Raw genomic sequence first — 18929 nt, forward strand, 5'->3', positions numbered from 1 at the left:
GCTCTCATCCTCTCATTATACTGGCACTTAGAAAGATCTAATATTAAGGCTTTTCAAGTGCTAAAAGGCTGCTATTGTGAATCCCTAAGAAAAAAACTGTAGACAATTAATAAACTCACTGTCTGAGCAGCAAATAAATCACATCACCATCTGCTGACTACTGAGAGTGTGAATATTTAATGATGTCTGGTCCTAACTTACAAGCACTATGGAGGCAATCTGACACAATCTGACACAATCTTCCTTCTGTTTTTCAGACTATTGGCGAGTCAGAAATGCCCAGTGTTTTGAACCAGTTATTGCCAATGATCAAGTCTTACAACGAAAGGACAAAAGATGATTATGCCTGTGAGGACTTCCTTGTTTTGCTGATATACATATATTCTGTGGTTGGAGAAATCAAAGGTGGAAAAGAGCTCGACATAGCTGAAGAAAAAGTGAAAAGGGCCCTTGTCAAGGCAATTTGTGATGAGCCAGAGCCATCTCCTTTGCTGCAGAAAATTACAGGTAAGATTCTGCTTTTGTGGTGAGAAACTGGATGTCTGGGAACGTGTGAACTGGGAGAAGTGTATAAAAATGGCTTGACTTGTCTGTGGTGCTGAGAGTACATGAGTAAGCACAAGGATTTCCTGTAGATTTGTTCCATCTCCTCTGTTCATATATGCCAAATGCTGACAGGCTGTCCTTGAAGAGTGCTGAGTCTGATGAAAGCACTACAAGTTGTTCTTTTTGTTAAAGGTTTCCTAAGTTTGTGTGTTTTCATAAGGTAATCTTTTCCACAATTTCTGTCATTGATTGGTGTAAAGTTGACCCTGGGAAGTCAGAATTAATCCTGGAAACATGTTCAGTGAACCACAGTTGCTTTGTGAATACGAGGAGCTGGCTTGTCTGGCATAAAAGAAGAAATGTGTCTAAAACCAACATTGAGCATTTTGCTGAAACAACATGAACATTAGCCTTTAAAAATAGCATGGTAAGCCTTTTTTTAGATGAGCACTCATAGAATAGGAAAACCCTAACCTCTTGTTGCTGGTATCACATTTTAGAAAAAAAAAACCTGCTAAAAACTTAATTTTAAATGAATGAGCTCAGGGGTGGCCTAGCATGGCAGAGGGGATCTCACTTTCTGCTATCAGTTTTCTCAGTATTTAGTAATATTGAGATGAGGTCATCTTGGAGGTGGGGAGCATATGAACATAAATCAAGATGTTCAGAGGAGCATACAATTGAAAGCATTTTCCAAGAATGGGCCTAAGTGGGGAGTCTCAGGGGAAGTGGAATAATACTGCTGTTGGTTATTCTGGTACTATTCCCTATGGACGCTTCTAATTCAAAACACAGGTGTGGTCTCACTGGTCTGCAGTTGCTTTGAGTGTAAAATACTGTAATAGTTCAAGGATTTAGGGTAGGAATGAGGTCACTCAGTCATATTTGCACTGTGGTGTTATTTTAATACTCCTGGCCACAGTGCCCACAGTGTTCCAGGCTTCTTGTAGGCTTTTGCCTTCCTGTTTTTCAATATGTACTGCACAACTTGTCCACCAAATGCTCCTTCCCTCGCAGCTTCAGTGATGTCTTCTAGTGAATGGGATGTAGTAATTTCTAAATCTCTGTTTTCGTATTTTTCCCTTTCTCCAATAATCAGAGTTTTAAATCACAGTTTTTTGTTTCTCTTCATTGTGCTTAATGTAAGTATGTGAAGATTTAAGTCTCTAAAACTTCAGCCAAGTACCAAAGAGAAGCTGCGAAGAAACCCAGTACAGGTAGTTTTAGACCAAGTCCATCATTATTATGTGATGAAATTAAGTGCAACACAAAGCCAGAGTCTTTGCATCCTTATATTTCTCTATCTGTGTTTTAGCACAACCATGTCTGTGCAATCTGCACAAGTAGGTGACAGTATTGCATACTTTCCATACTCATTGCTTGATATTTTTTTGGTTCTTCAACATTCTTTGGTTTGACATCTTATTTCTTTTGAGTTATTCGTTTGAGTTATTCCTTTGCAGAGGGCAAAGGAAAATAACATCTATTGTCATAACCAGAAATAAACGTCATGTTGGCAGCAAAGTATCACATGAAATTTCTAGGAATACTCCACAGGTAGTTTTCAAGCCTTTATTTATCCAACCATTTGCTTTGTCAGTGGTAGTGGAATTTGCTGAATTTGCAATTTGCTGTATTTGCAGTACAGGGGAATTGGGAAGACTTAAAACCTGACCAGGTTTAGACCTTTTCCTCCTTGATCTCTATTTTGCCAGGCGTGTGTTCTACAACCTGCTGCCCTCTGAACCTTAGGTAGCTTGCTTGCTACTTAAGAGGCAAAGCAACTCAGAACTGAAGGAATATCCACAAACTTTCCTTCAAAGGCACAGCAGGACTGTCTTTGTAGCAGGGCTGAAGGTCAGGGAATAGAGAGCAGTGATGGTTTCTCCTTTTTGTACAGTTGTAGATACAGTGCCAAGACATATTCTGCTACCAGCAGAACATCTATGAACTACAGACTAATTCCTTTTAGCAGATGCAGGCTGGCATATTTTCACAAAGTCAACACAGCTCTGCAAGTTACCAACAGCCACAAGTCTAGACAGATCGTGTTCCAGACCTACAGCATTCTGCCCTCATTTTACTTTTAACTCGGAAACAAGAAAACCTTTTTTGTTCTTAAGGGGCCACAAAAGTTATAGACTAAAATAAATTTCAGTAATGCTTAAAAGTATTGATTCATGATCAGAACAAAGTAAAATGCTCATGGTATTTTATTTTCACCTGTCCATCAAGGTAAGTAATAGGAAGAATGTTAAATGGGATAGATCAGGAGAGAAAACTATGCCAGTTTTTTTGTGGGTTTTGAGAGACACTGCCTGCTGGCTCATTCCTCACCTCCATGATGAAGTTTCAAACCCTGCTGGCAATCCATGATTGGACAGCTTGAGTTATAGCAAGAGATAGCAAAATTTACTGTTGCCTGTAAAAAAGGCACACAGAAGTAATAATAGGTAGGCTGCAAATCCAAGCACTTCAAAGCTGAGAAATGCCAGTAAATAATTTTGCCATGTAACCATCCTTTGACTCCTGTGTGCATTGCAGCACAGCCCTCATTTCATGATCATATAGTGTATTTTCTGTGAGCCATGGCTGCATTCACTGCATGGACTGAGCACCACAGAGAACTAGAACAATATAGCTTCGGTTATTCTTCACATGAGGAAGAAGTACTAATAAAATAAGTGAGACTCTTATGATATTCAGCAAGTAACTTTCTCTGGCTCTCAGTTTGCTGTTGATGGAGGGGACTGGTGCTCTCAGCTTTGTGACTCAATTTGGAACTTGAAGCAGAAAGTCATTAAATTACATTTTGAGGTATTAGTGATTACATGTCTTTAGGCAGAGGGGACTTTGTGCTCTGCTTCCCGATACACCTGGTGCCTGATGTTTTTAGCTTGGGCCCAACACTGTACTAAGGCTCTGTGGTTGATTTAAATTGAAATTTAAATTAAAACCCATATCTTAGCTGTGGCTCTGAACTGCTGCCTCAGCCTTTTGCTTTCTTCTTTTCTGCAAAGCATGGAAGTTGTACAGTCTTGACAAGTACACATTTTTCTTGGTTTTATTTGTTGTTCCCATGGAGTCACTTGAAAATACAAAGCAAAACCTATTAAAAGCTTTAGACTTGTCTTTTGAGATCAAATTATCAGTCAAAGTATTAGTCAGGTTTATATGAGTTATCTTTTATTCCTATTATATTTGTTAAATGTAAACTTATTGATGCATGCATGAGTCTATGCCTATAGGAAATCTTCAGTTATGTGACTGCCTCCCAGAGCTAGTGCAAATCTCTCCCAAAAGAGGCAGCCCACAGATGCACAGGGGATATTTGTGCTATTTGTTGTTACCTAGTGAAACTGGACTAGTATTTGCAGCAGTGCAAAGAAAACAATTGTCAGAGACAGAGCCTGTCTGTCTCATTGGGCACACTAGGATTCCCTAAGGCACTCTATGTTACAGCCCTCTGCAGAATACCTTCCATATGCAGCACTTGCACAAGTTTATATTGTGTAAGAAGCACAAGCCCTTCCAATTTCCTGGATGTTGAGTGTTAGGATACTCAACCTTACTGTTGCCTGAACATATGTTTTCTCAAATATTTGTACAATAGCATTCTGCATTTATGTAACACCTTGTTTCATTGAAGCACTGAAAAATATCCTGGAACTTTTAAGTAAAATGAAAATGGAGTGCATTAATCACACATTGAGTTTTAAGAAATATGATACTAATTTTTGCATGCATAATAATATAAAAGTACATTAGCAGTGTCTTGTTTAATGGAACTGTTAAATAATAAGTGTAGTGCAAGAGCATCCTAATGCCTTGGGTAATAAAACTGAATGTAACAGTTCCAAGATTTCTCCTGGGTGTAATTTATCTCAAACATATGTTCTTCATCACTGATTCCAGCAGAATGTTACAAACTGGAGGGGGAAGAGAATAGACCAGAGCATAATGGAAAATGATGCTTTTCCCAGAATGCTAGGTTTGGGAGCTTTAGGGGTGGGGCTTTTTGGCAGCTGTTTGAAAATAAACCCGCTGCAAAATAGCATATTTATTTTATCATTTTATCTGTTCATCTAGTTTTCTAAATGTCTGTGTAGAGCTGTGTGCAAATGCAAACGTCTGCAAAAGTAATGCTAATAGAGCCACAAAGCAATAAAGGTCTATTTTTTCAGCTGTGCCATTCTCTTTTTCATCTACAAGTCTCTGTGGGAGCTTTGTAGAGCAGATCTGCCTTCCACGGTGTGCTCTGAGGACTCCCAGCCCAGCCCCAGCACTGGCAGCTGGCTGTGCTGCCCATGTGCAGTAACTTTCACCTGATAGGGCTGTATCAGTTGCATCCTCTTAAGCACAGGTGTAATAGGAATAAAATTCTTCTTTTGAGCCAGGAACTGCTGTGAATTTTTAATCTCAAGGTGGATTTCTGGACCTGTCTCTTGCTTTTTCTAATTCTGTGTGTTATATAATGTGTGTGGAGGGAAAGCAAACTGAGAAATCTTTAAGTAAAGACCAAAGTGGAAATGCAGAGTTCTTTAATGTCTAGAGTCTTGCATAAAGGAAATACAAGCTGTCTGAAGTGTGTACTGTACTCTTTTTGACCTGTGTAAAAATCTAGGGACTGGGAATCATAAGTCTCTTTATTTGTCTGGAGAGACATCTGAATCTTTGGTTGTGGGAGGAGAGGTTGGATGCTATTTCTCCCTCTTTTCTCATAGATTTGGGTTAAATTTGAAAGACCAGAATAAAGATGATGGGCCAGGGGAGGATTCCTTGCCCATGGCAGAGGGGTTGGAGCTAGAGGGTCCCTTCCAAGTGAAATCAGTCTGTAATTCTGTGACTCTGAGATTCTGTGGAGTGTAGGCGTTGCCATATTGCATTAGACACTTCTCAACTGGTTCTGCTTGTCCTCAGCACATGATTTTTTGGGGAAGATGTTTCATATTAATGAAGTTACATGCTAATGCCACTGTGGCCTAAGTGTCATTAATTCTAAAGTCGCTCCTCGTTTTGCAATAAATGTTTGCATTCCTAGACAGGGACAGCCAGTTCTCTCAGAGGACAGACATACACACTTTTATTTGGTTGTGGTCTTCACTGCTGGATTGGAGCAACAATTTCCCAAACCTGGCTATATTATGGGTAGGTGGGTAGGTATGAAATTGGCTAAAGTTATACTGTATCTCCTTTAGACTAAATGTGCCACTTGTTTTGTGAAGGAAAGAGTTTTCCCAGCTTCACAGTGGAGGTATAGCTCAGGTATCTGGTAGTGATTTTTTTATTCATACAGAAAAAGAAACCATTGTTTAAAACATAAAATCCAAGAGTGAATTCTGAATGATTTTAAAGTTTCCATGCTTTTACAGAAAACAAATGTTTTCTGTACAGTTAATAAAGTTTGCACTAGTCCATTGGGAGGCTAGCCCACCCCCTTCCTTGTATCCTATCTTATTTCCATGTAATCTGTGAGTTTTGCAGCAGAACTGATGGGAAAAAATAGTTGTGACTTGGAAAAAAATGAAACATATTATGGCGACAAGTAGACAGATTAGAGAAATGGTTAATCTGGTGTTTCTGTGTAGTGTAGGCATTTAAGTTGGGAACTATAGCTGGCTGTAATTATCCAAAATAAAACTAAAACATCTGCAACCAAGTTGTTGCTTGCTGTCATTTAGGGAAATACAGAAAAAAAATAATAGTCTTTTCTGAATTTGCAAAGATTACATAATTCAAGAAATTAAAAGTTCTTTGTTTTTAATGTTTAGAGAAGTCTTAATGAGTTGTGCTGTCTGCAAGCCTTCTCAAGACCTTCCATGTTGCCCATTCAGACTTCAGGAGCTCTGCATTTGCATTATCTGCACAAAAAACCAAGAGCCATGTGTAAGCAATGCTGGATGCTTCTGGGGCATCCCTGCATGTCTGGGTAGAGGACTCAGGTTTAAAAATTGATCCATGATTCTTGGTGTGTGGAAATTGCTGCCAGTAGGTTTAGTAAACAGGCATCTATTATTTTGCTACCAAAACAAAGCTTTTTAAGTGTTGTGTTAACCCCTGCCAGCCCCATACAGCCCCTCACTCCTCTCCCATGGGATGGAGAAGAGAGTCAGAAGACTAAAAGGGAGAAAACCTGTGGGTTGACATAAAGACAGTTTAATAGGCAAAACAAAAGCTGTGTGCACAAGCAAAGCAAACCAAGGAATTCATTCACCATTTCCCATGGGCAGCCATCCCCAGAAAAGCAGGGTCCATCATCTGTAACAATGTCGTGGGAAGAAAAATGCCATCCTTCCAAATGTCTCAGCCCTCCCTTCCTCCTTCTTCCCTCAGCTCTATATGCTGATCACGACTCCATATGGTCTGAAATATCCCTTTGGTCAGTTGGGGTCAGCTGTCCTGGCTGTGTCCCCCTCCCAGCTCCTCGTGCACCCCAAGACTCCTGCTGGGGTGAGGTGAGGAGCAGAAAAGGCCTTGAACTCTATGTAAGTACTGCTCATCAGCAACTAAAATATCCATCTGTTATCAACCCTATTTTCAGCACAAATCCAAACCAGACTCATACCCAATACTATGATGAAAATTACCTGTATCTCTGTCCAAACCAGCGCAATAAGCTAAATGGTTCATGTTAAGATTTCACAGGGGTTACAGAGAGTGAGAGAATACCTTAACACATCAAAAAGCTAAACATTTAGAAGGTCCAAATAGGCTTCTCTCAGAAATACTGATTAGCTTCTTCTAGTCCTAATTCTTGAATATGTAAAGAGTCATACTCATGCCTAATTTTAGTGGGACAGCTTTGCACTCTGGCTTGAAGTGGGAAGAAGACCTCTTTCCATGGGGTTAGTCTGTCTATGTGCATGATTGTAGGCTCCATTGTTTTAGTAATCTCTGTTCCGTTTCCTGCAAGCTCTGCAGCTCCATAGTGAAGACAAATGCCAGAAATGTCAGAGTATGATCTGTGTAGAGCTATCTGTACATATCTGCTGTGATAGAGAGAGAAGCTGCAAATATTGGTGTGCTGAGGCTGTGTAAACATCAGGGCTGCTGCCTCACCATGGGTGCATTTCAAAGGAGAAAATCTTTCTCATAGGCTGGCTCTAATCAAATGATAGAAAAAACCTCAGATTATGGCAATGTTTCTTCCTCCCGCTCTCCCTGTGTCTCCTCCAACAGCAAGGAGAAGGTCCTTGTCCTGCAGAGTCCTCCCAGGCTGGCATGCAGATAAGATGCAGTTGGAATGAGTTTTCCCTTTTGGGTTAGGCAACAAAATGTATTCTCTGTTGTTAGAGCTAAATAGTTTCATCATGCAAGCATGCAGGCATTAATACTGCAGCTAGAGAAAATCCAGATCATTTACTTCCCAATTCAGAAGTGAAAGTTGGATGTTCAGGAAGCTTCTTTTCCTGTTGCCCCAGCTGATTTTATAGACACCTAAAATACCCCTCTCTGACTGTGTGTAAAATGACCTCCTGGCATCTCTGTTTCTCAGTGTGTTTTGGACATGGTCCAGAGGAAAGCACTTGTGGTCCAGCAGTCCCAGATGGTGGTGGATCTGACGTTCACCCTGCCAGGAGCACTGGGAAGACACGGGCAAAGCTGCTGTCTGCCCAGCTCAGGGGGTGCTTAGGGAGCACCTGCACTTTAATTAATCCTGAGATGCTGCCACTGCTGCAGCACTTCAGTCCTTTGCTTCATGGTAACAGAGCCATTGAGCAATAAAAGGTCACTTCACATGTCTCAAGATATTTATCTGATTTACACAACAGTCAGAAGGGTTTATGGGATTTTTGTGATCTCTGCAAAAATGAGGAGAAATTGGGTATGCACTGAAGCAATGATCTGCTCTGCTTTAGCTGATGCACATATCCTGAATTTTATCAGCTCTCCTTAGGATCCTCGAGCTCTCTGAGACCACAGTACCTTTCTGCTGTGACCTTTCTAAAGGGTTTTGCCATTTCTGTTCAAAATCTGTGGATCACAAGTGGAGGATGAGTGAGCCAAATCAATTGAACCAAATCAATTGCAGACTTTTGCTTGGTGGATTTCTGGTCTATTTTTCAGCTGAGAAACATGGAAGGGTTTCTAGTCAATTGTTTGAAAGACAAATTGCAGTAGTTTTCTGGATTAATTTATATCTAAATTTGCATAGGCATATTTTTTATAGGTTTAAAAATTTCAGGTGTAGCTTAAATATCACTGTTAAAAAGCTATGGTCCTAAACATGAGAAAATCTGGCTGCTTTCTACACATGCAGGTATATTTTATTTGGACTTCATGATGTACATTAAAATCTATGGTAGAAGACAATCCCAATGGAAGGCCAGTGACATTGGGGATTTTTTTTCTGAACCTTTCGTATGTTGTCTGTTTATTTTGTCTTCAACACCTGCTCTCAGTTGGTTCCAAACTGGATAGTAATTTTCATTGATGTGTTTATAACATGAAGTCTTTTTTTCTTTTTTTAACATGAGACATATGCCTGCAGCTCTGCAGGCCGCTGTCTCACTGCCAACTTAGCAGACAGCCAACTGCAACAGGAAACTGATACCCTGCAATTTTCATTAATGATTTATATTCTTTTTCAGCATGCAATTTCGATGGCATGTAGAAGATGCTTCTAATATCAAATATATCCAAATATATCTTTGCTTCAAGCTTAAAATGAAAACTGAAGCCTCTTCAGAATCAGGCAACTTTTTAGAAGGTACTTTTGTATGTACGTGGCATGGTTAAATAATTTTTTTCTTCTTTTCACACAAATCACTTCCTTCTCAAACCTTCAAGTTTTGGCATCATGTTGTAAAATTATGAGTAAATTCTTGCTGTTTTGCAGAGCACACCCAGCCTGGGAGACCAAAAATTGTGAAGTATTAAATAACTGTCAAAACAAAAAGAAAGATTTGCTAGTCATCACCCATATGACAGAAAACTAGTGAGATTGTTTTAGGATTGTTTTTCTTTTGTATACAGACACAAATGTTAAGGCATTTGCTGTAGATTGCAAAATGTCACTTGGTTCATTAGAATGCTTTCTTGTAAGAATTTCTAAGTATTCTACTCTAATTCTTGTGAATTTTCTTCTTGTGAATTTTCAATCTGTTTTAAATGCATGATGTGTTCTGGATCTGAAGGCACAAGGACAGACAGCATTGCCTCTGCAGAGGCAAGGAGGAATAATTACCATCTTTAGATATTTCTAATTATTTTTTTCAGCTCAGTGGTGGTGATAATTCTCTTGAAACCATGAGATTTTATCAGAGGTGAATGCTGTTCTTTGAATTTTGGCAGTCAGCCTATGTCATCGTAACAATCTCCACATATTTTAATGGTAATGCAATATGTTGAAATCCAGTATTTCAAGGAGTCAAGCCCACATATAAAATGGAGTTACACAGCTCTGCCATTCTGCAGTGTTAAACCAAAGAAATATTTTTGAATAATGGACAATAACCATGCAATCTTTTATCTTGCAACACCTTTGCTGTGTTGGTCATCTTGCCATCTCAACAGAAGAACCAGGACTAGAAAAATAATTTCTAGAATTTAAAAGAATTTCTAGAATTTAATAAATAGCTCAGGGATTTATAGTTTAAACATGCATCACTTGCCCATGCAGTTCACTCAGCATACCCATAATCTGATTATCTCAAGATTTTGGAGACTAATGGATTTTGGCTTTGGACCACTGTTCAACTGCTCATTTTAGTCAAGATAATTTACTTTCTTACATACTTTCACATATACACAATATTTTAAGTGTTAGGTTCTGCTTCTGTATAAATTGGTGTGAAAACATATATTTCTCCTTATGTTTGCAACAGTCCTAAGATGAAGTTTAAAGGGTTGGATCAAACTGTTTTGGTGTTGTGTATGGATCAATTCTGACTTATGGGGATAAGCAGGAATAAATATTTTCATTGATCTGTCAACTGGCCTAATTAAACCTTTTTCCACATCAAAATTAAATACCTTCTTTATAAATGTTGTAGTGCTACCACTATTTGCATTTTCAGTTATGTCCAAATATTGTCCTGTATTCCAGAAATTCAAAAACTCTACCTTATTAAATTAGTACTTTCTTACAAATCTCTTTATGTGTACTCAAGCTCTAGTAAGAAAGAACTTAGAATGAGATATTTTATGGTCTTGAATTTTAAATCAACATGGAGAAGGCACTCTTATAGTGTTTTCGCCCTATTTGTTCTTGTTTAGTTTTAAATTTTATAGTTGAGTACATGTCACCTCTGGTGGTTAAAGTTCAGGTCAGGTTACATTTTGCTGTGACCCTTCTGCTCTCTTTTGCAGACACTGGGACTGTGGTCTGTCAAGACAGGAAAGCTCACAGGATCATAGCCTAAGGATTTTTTCCCACCTCCCCTTTCACAGATATAATTTTGTCAGGCAAGGAAAGTAATGTATTAAAACTGGATTGAGAAAGCTTTCTTAATTGAGAGTTCGGTGTAAATAACAGAATGATGTTTGTGTTGTACACAATTTTTAAAAGCTAAATGCATCACTAAGTCTAGTTTGTACCAGATGTCTCATTCTCTCTTACTTTCCCACTTTATTCATTAAATTAAACATTCTGGAAGAAGTTGCCTGATGAGAGGTGGCAACAGCCAGTCACAACCTATTAGACAAATTTACCTAGGGAAAAACAATACAAATAGGAATTTGACTTGCCTGGCTTTGTGTTAAAGTGAGGAATGTGTGGATATAACATGTGAATGTTCCTTGTTGATTCAAATCTCCTTCAGGCTTTTGTTTCTGGTGCTGTCTGTGAATATTTGTTCTACAGATCTGTGTATACCATGTGTATTGATGTAGCCACCAAGACCTCAAAAAAATAACACAGATTGAGAGAGAGGTCGAATGAGTTATAAAAGAGTCTTGGGGACTGCTTATAGCCACAGAGAGGTGCTGCTGCCAGTTCCCCAAGCTGCACTTCCTGGATTACATCTCTTTTCCCAGGCTGTTACTGAATATCAGCATGTCTGTACCAGAAGGCACCCCAGAGATATGCCAGGATCCCAGAGAGAGTTCTGACTCTCTTCTCTTAAAATGTTGAGCAATTGGAGAATATATAGAAATGGCAGAAGCACTCTTGTGTTATCTTAAAGGAGATATCTTGTGTTATCTTTATTAGACTGGAGGTCTAATAAAGTGGAGGTGCAAAAGAGTTAAAAGCCATGCCTCCAATTGCTTTTCCTAACAGCAGGTGAGACCTGGGAGTCAGAGGAAGTGAAACAAATTCTTCAGTTTCTTCATCTTTTGCACCTTTCTGTCATCTTCTCCATACTCTGCCCACATTCCTGAAAATCCTGTGCACTAAGAAGGAATGGCAGAAGTTGTAGGGGTTAATTGATTGCTTCTGCATCTTAATGCTGTTCATGCTAAAGAACTGTAATTCTGGAATTTGTTAACTTTTGAGCACTTGCCTTCACTAGCTCACTGTTGTTCTTTTGATGTTTTCAACATAATTTATGAAGTAAGCAAACAAAATTCTTAAAAGCTGAAACAACATTTTGACTGTAGAGAACGATATTTTACTGGCAAGTTCAAATAATTTGTCTGCACATCATAGCTGTCTACTGCTTGAACTAGTGAAGTGATCAATGCAATGACAGGTTGTTTTCCTTGTCTTCCAAACCAAATGTTTACCAGCAGGTAAACATACTACCTAGGCTTTGCAGGTATTTGCCAGCAACAGAGTCCTGAGGCTTACGAAAAATTAATTCAATTTGCAATTTTCTGCCTATATTCCTTTAGCTTCTTCTGTGGCTTCATACCACAACTGTTTTCCTCCTCCATTTATCTCGTATTCTTCCCTCTCCATCTGTTTTTGCATCTGCCCCCATTTCCAGCTAGCTGCCTCTGTCTCGCAGTCGCCCGCATGTATCCAGCCCTTAGCTCCTTGTTACATTTGCTTTTTTGTTTACCTGTCGCAGACATTTTTTCATAGAAATCCTTTCTTTGGGACTTGTTCATCTTCTGGGAAGCTGAGGCCCCAGAAAGAGAATGTAAACAATGATTATCAGCTGCTGTGGAATGCAGTAGGATGCACCTGTGATTGGTTCATGTTCCATGTGTACAATTAAGGGCCAACCACAGGGCAAGCTCTCTGGAACACAGTGACAGAGAACTCTCTTGTTTTTAGATTCTTTTCTATTCTATTCTTAGCTTAGCAGCCTCTGCAACTTCTCTCCTTATTCTTTTTAGTATAGTTATAATGTATCATATATTATATATCAATAAATCCAGCCTTCTGATCATCAAACAAGATTCTCGTCCTTCTCTCTCGCCATGAAGACCTCATCAGGTCGCTGTAATAGTTTACCTTCTCCTAAAGTTTGCCATTGGCTTCCCCAGACCCGCACCTGCAGGCTGTCTTGTACCTTTGCTGCATTCGTGTAGGCGAAGTATCTTCTTAGGCTTTGTTATTCCTAATTTCAGGTCAGGCATTTTTTGTGAGGAGACTTCAGCGACCAGTTGTTATCTGCAGGTGAAAATGTCATGTTCTTACTATCTCACTCGTATTCCCCAGGATAAGCTTATACTGAACACAGTTCCATCCACAACTGGTTATGAAATTAATTTCTAAGAAGGAAAAAAATAAATTAAAAAGAAGAAAATGAAACAAAGACATGCTTATTTTTTATAGCTCTCTAAAACTCTCTATGTGAACTCCATCCTACACTGGGCCCCCAAAACATTTACTTGTAGTGACCAGGAATGAAAGTGAAGAATATTGAGTTTGTTCCTGTCACCTTACTTCAAGGCAGGTTTAAAACAGGAACCTTGTCTGTCTCTCTGTTTGTCTGTCTGCCTTTCTATGGCACACAGAAAGAGCTTTTTGAGGGTCTGACTCTGCTTGTTTAGTTAGGTGTCTTGAACCAGCTTTAAGAAGTACCTGTCCCTCCATTTCCAAGGAAGAGCTGTGGGAGCCATTCTTCACCAAGCTGGTTTTGTACTTACAGAGCAGACATCCCTGCCTGGCTTATGGTTTGTCTGCCGGGGCCACAGCAGGATGGTGACAGTGAGTGCCCAATCTGTTCCTGGGGGCTTTGATCAACAAGGGTCAGGCTGCAAATTTTAGATGTTGCTTTGTTTCTGTTCATAATTATTCATTTTGGCTTTTTTCTTTTGTTTACATTCTGCAAAACCCTTTTTCTTCAGAAATACTCTTGTATTGGAAGTTTATTTTATCTTGGAATTGCATGTCCTTTTACCAGCACTGTCCTTGTCCAAAGGTCTGGATATTTTACATTGAGTTCATGGCCCCTAAGTTATGTTTATGATGGTTCCTTCTCAGTTCTTTGGCTTAGACAGGAAATATGCATTTTTCTGGCATGTATTTGAGAAAGAAGAATATGTATACATGGTAATATATACTCATTTATAAGTTTTAGGATATATTCTTTGTTACTTTTGCTTTTATTTGTCATGCCAATTACCATCTTCTCCCTCAACACAGTGTTTCTGGCAGATAGACAGGAACTGGAAGTGCATTATGCCTTTGATTTTTTTAGTGAATGGGGCTTTCTGCAGTTTTTAATGCACATGTCCCTACCCTAATTAACTCTCTCGATGGCCCTGAGTTTAAGGTGTGATCTTGGGAGTTGCCTGTGCAAATAATTTCTTCCAGTCTCTTATTTATACTGGTGGATGGACTGGTTTAATTTGTTTTTCCTAGTAGCAGTTGTGATTGTTGGATTTAATATCTATTTGATTCTAGTATATTTTGCTAGTATCTCATTCCTGGTTTTCTGGAGATAAACTGCAATGAGTCATAAAGCACTTATTCCCAGAGATAGCTTCAGCAATTGAAGGGAAACCATGAATACTTCAGGCAAAAGAACTAGATATTAAACATAGATGATATGAAGGTCACTGGTTTTTGTTATTTTTTCCCCCTCCCTAAGTAGATGAAGTTCTCTTCAAACAGACTGCAGAAATACCAATTAGTGTGCTTCATTCTGAAATGTAATCAAATTTAAAATGTAAAAAATCCCTTTCGGCTACAGTATAATCAGGCCCCTAATTATGAAAGGCATATGTTCCCCTCCATCTTTCTTCCCTCCACCCATGTAGATAATTGTGCTTCTTGAATGATTTCTTCTTTGCAGAAATCTTTGTGATGCTCTACTCCAGGTTTGCTCAAAGCAGCGCTGTTATCTGGTGCATTAGGTTTCTGTTGTTGGATTCTCTCAAGATAATGTTCAATATAGTTGCACTGATTATTTGCTATTTTGTCTGTCATCTGTGCTTTGGAATATCTCAAAGCTTGTCAGTCTTCCGCTGGGGATTACATCATTTTGGGGGTCTCTGAAACAAAAGCAGACTTCAGTGGTAAAATATGTACGCCCGGACAGCTGGCAGTCTTTCAAGGCCCCAGAGCTGACGCAGAATTAATCTCAGAGAAGTACCCCCCTCCCTCCCCCAACCCCCCTGCTTTTTTAACTTCCCCTTCTTAATGTAGGGCTTTCTTTATGGATAGTAAATAGTGGCATAAAATACGTTTATTTGCTTTTTTCACAGCACTTGCAGGATTTATTCTGGTGGTGATTTTGGTTTCTGCGTCGTCTTTTGACTGTTTTGACAATGGTGTATTTGAATTAATAACTGTTTCTTTAGTGGTAAGCCTGATCTATTTCTGAAACATGCAAGTCTCTCAGTTATTAGTTTACCATTTCTTTTAGAGGCAGACTTTTGAGGAGAAAGTTGCTTGCACCTTTCAAGCTACCCTTATCCTGTATCAACCTTTAACAACATATTGGTCTCACAGACTGTACAGCCCATGAGCACCATTTATGTTGTAAGGACTTCAAAAGGGTTAAACTGGAGGACAACTGGTCACACTAGGCTGAATTTGATCCCAGTATCTGCTGTATAAAATGGCTTGAGAGCTGTTGCAAGAAGGTGCTGGAAAAAAAAGCAATGTGAAATTGCACCAAGAAATTGCCATGAACGAATTCTCCCTGTGTGTAGTTAGCCTAGATTTTCATTCTATCCTTACTACTTTGTTGGGTTTAAAAGATAAATGCTGCATTTCAGTTGTTCTGAGGAAAATCTGTCTGCCAGATTACCAGGTCTCAGCTTTTTTTTGGGTAGACTGATTCCACACTCATGCCTTGGTGGGTGCTGTTTTGGTACCAGCTTCTGCTGTAAGGCCAATTCATATGAAAACCCTGCTTTGGGAGCTGCTGCATTTAGAGACACTGCCTGAATATCTCTCTCTTAGACTCACTATATCAGGATGTAGCCAAAATAAAAACATCTGCAGAATATTCTCAGCTTTAACAGAGTGTCTTTTTTATTTTTCTAAATTCTTATTTAATAAATTATTTTTATCTCCCTAACATTAAAAATGTGCCTTTTCATTTTAAGGAAGATTTAGGCATAGAGTATGAGTTACTGATATGAACTAAAAAATAACAAATAAAAAATGTAAATGAGCTAATAATACTAATTGATTTTAATTGGCATATAGCACCAATAAATAAGTTGCTATTGCTGGGGATCTGTATGTTAATGTATTTCTATATTTGATTCACCAGAAAATTTGTGGGAGTTTCTGCTTGATTTTTTGAAAGATTTTCATTTAATTTGAAAAGATTTCCTAGTGAAAGAGTTTGGGAAGTGGAGAAATTATGCTGTTGTTTCACATAAGATGCAGGCACCTCTGGTATGACAGATAAGTTTTTCTTTACACAGAAAAGCATTTAAATGAGTGGAAAGCAAATGTGAAAATGTTCTTGGATTTTTTAAAACTGTGACTTTCCAAAGACATCCCTTAATAATATTTTCTATCTCCTTTTAGCTTAATATAAATGAATGAACTCCATATTCTTCTTAATTTTAGTGTAATTTAATTTTGATTCTTCTTTTTTTTCTTTGTCTTGCAACAACTTTCTAATATAAAGTGATTAGATGGATTTCACAATCTTTGCAAGGCATACCATTGCCAGAAGAAGAGTTTGTAAGCAATTGAGTGAAATTGTGCAAGCTTTTGATGCTGTTGTTTAAATCTATGGCAAATCTCATTTCCCATTGGTTTTGAATGCAAGTCATGCAGTCAAGTGTCTGCTCTGCAGGTTGTGCAAATTAAAAGTTTATAGAAGAGCATGTATAGTTACTGATGGCAGCTGTCCACAGGGTCCTTAACACTGAGCTGAAAATTTATTTTTTGATTTGAATGGTTCTCATCCCTAAAAGCATTAGAAAGTCTCAAGAGCATTGCTATTTTTAACTAAATAGGGCTTATGTTTTTGAGTTTCCTTAGGCATCAGCCCAAAGATCATTGAAGTCAATATGAATTCTTCACTTACATCTGCATGCTCTAGGTCATGCCCTTAATAAACTGTTGTGTTTGCTTGCCAAACCAGAAGAGATTACAGCATAAAAACTGGTCTGGTGCAAACCAATGATAGCCCGAAGTACTAATTCTATCTCCAGTCAACCCCTCAAGAAAAACAGAGATAAACACCCCACAAGAAAAGCTGAGCTGTTTGTTGCATGAGAGTTACCTTTCACCTAACCCTGGTGAAAACATCTTGGCATTTCCGCCCTGTGCCCACAGCAGTGTGAGTGATGAGAGGTTGGGGTGGGCAATAAAACACTGTGTAAGATTTTGGGGCATGAGTGTTTAATCACAAAGCAAACACTAGCTCATTTATGAAATAAAAAAAGCATTTTGATCTTTATTTTTAAAGTCTTTTGATCATGATAGGACAATTATATGTATAATGAAGATGTTTGGAAAGATGTGATGAAGATGATGGTAGCAATTAAGAAGCCCTATATCAAAAACCATGAAAACATACTTGGATTAGAAAGTTCAGTAGCCTAAAAATTAGAAATTTAGGTAAATTGTACTGTATTGTATTGTTTCACAATAAGGAAAAAAAAGGACAAGATAATATGCAACATTATTCTGTTAGTGTTCAGAGGAAAACATGAAATTATTGAAAATCAAAAGGCTGTATCAAAAGGCCCTTTCATGTCATTACGTTATAACTGAGTAATCCTGTGGGCTTAAAATAGCTTTACAAATAAAAGAAAGGGAAGAAAAGATACCCTAAAATTCAAAATATCCCAGACAACCAATGAATTCAGGATAAAGAAGTGTGCAATAAGGAAAAAAAAAAACCACCTGATTTTAGAGCTTGATTTTAAGGCAAGCATCTTCATCATTCTCTCTGAAAAAGCTTAGAGAAGCAGAATATTTTCTCCACTAAACGAGGCTAAATTCTGCCTGGATCCTTACTGAATGGCACAGGTGGAATAGTCCTAGAAGAGGAAAAACATTGTTAGATAGAAAATTGCAGTCTGAATTGAGAGTTGACATAAAGTCCTTAAATCATGGGTCTGAAAATGTAAACCTTTTTACTTGCTTTTGTTTAGCAGGTGTATTAACATTACTGGAAACCTTAATGATAGTACACCTTTTTTTCTGTGTGAGGGTGAATTTCATCTTTGTAGCAATAAAAAGCACAAGCTACTGAAATGTGATAATAGTATGAAAATATTTAATTTTATTTTAGTTTATTTAAAATAAATGATTTTATTTTTTTTTTATTTTTTAAATAGCTTTTTTTTTTTGGAGGTACGAAAAGGAAATTGAAAGTCATTGATATCATTATGCTAAAATGTTGTCTGCTTTCCAGTTTTGTTCCATGCTAAATTATTCCCTTGACATGATAGAAAATATTTATATATCACATTGTATGATGTATCAGCCTCTGTGTTTGTGTCTGGGTTAGTGAAAACAGAGCTACTGTTGAAGGGTGGAAATAATCATGCTGGCTTATGCCTGTGATCAGTGCTCCTGCCTCTGTTGGGTACATTTTTTCCACCATGTATCAAATATTGTATATAAGGTGCAGCAGTGGCTGAGGGGCTCTTTGGGCAAGGCTTTCACTTACACTTTATACAGTTCAGTAGCAGAGGTACCTTGGTAGTATTAGTGGTTAATTGCTCGTATTAAGTGCCTGAGGTTGTTTTTTAATGGTGGCAGAATCTCCAAAGATGTTTGTCACTACTGGCCCAGGAGTGAGGACTGGCTAGATTGGTGCTCCTCACCCCTGAGAGTCAAGTCCATGTGATTTCTTCAGGTTGCTGTATGGTCCAGCTGATGGAGTAGCTTCTTTGAACACAATTCACCAGCTACTTTGAAAAGATTATCACTGAAGGCACTTCAGTACAATTTTCATTCACTGTGAGCAAAGTACTCCCTTGCAGTCCCAGCTCAGGTAGAAATTCTTCTCTGCTATTTTGCAGATGGACCCAGAGGGGATCTCAGCTCAGGTTTCTGGACACTGAGCATAAAGCCACAAGGTCCTTGGGAGGGCACCATGCATCACTGAGGGCATCCGAAG

The 18929-nt window shown here is 38.5% G+C and overlaps 1 protein-coding gene across 1 annotated transcript in view; it reads left to right on the forward strand.

Annotated features, from left to right (window-relative positions):
- SCFD2 (sec1 family domain containing 2) overlaps nt 1-18929 on the forward strand; it is a 186644-nt gene that overhangs the window by 79111 nt on the left and 88604 nt on the right. The window contains exon 5 of the mRNA XM_063157282.1: nt 258-507. Within this exon, the coding sequence (XP_063013352.1) occupies nt 258-507 (250 nt within the window). The remainder of the gene's footprint in view (nt 1-257; nt 508-18929) is intronic.

The sequence above is a fragment of the Melospiza melodia genome, chromosome 5 (assembly GCF_035770615.1).
Source record: "Melospiza melodia melodia isolate bMelMel2 chromosome 5, bMelMel2.pri, whole genome shotgun sequence".
In the NCBI taxonomy this organism is placed as follows: domain Eukaryota; kingdom Metazoa; phylum Chordata; class Aves; order Passeriformes; family Passerellidae; genus Melospiza; species Melospiza melodia.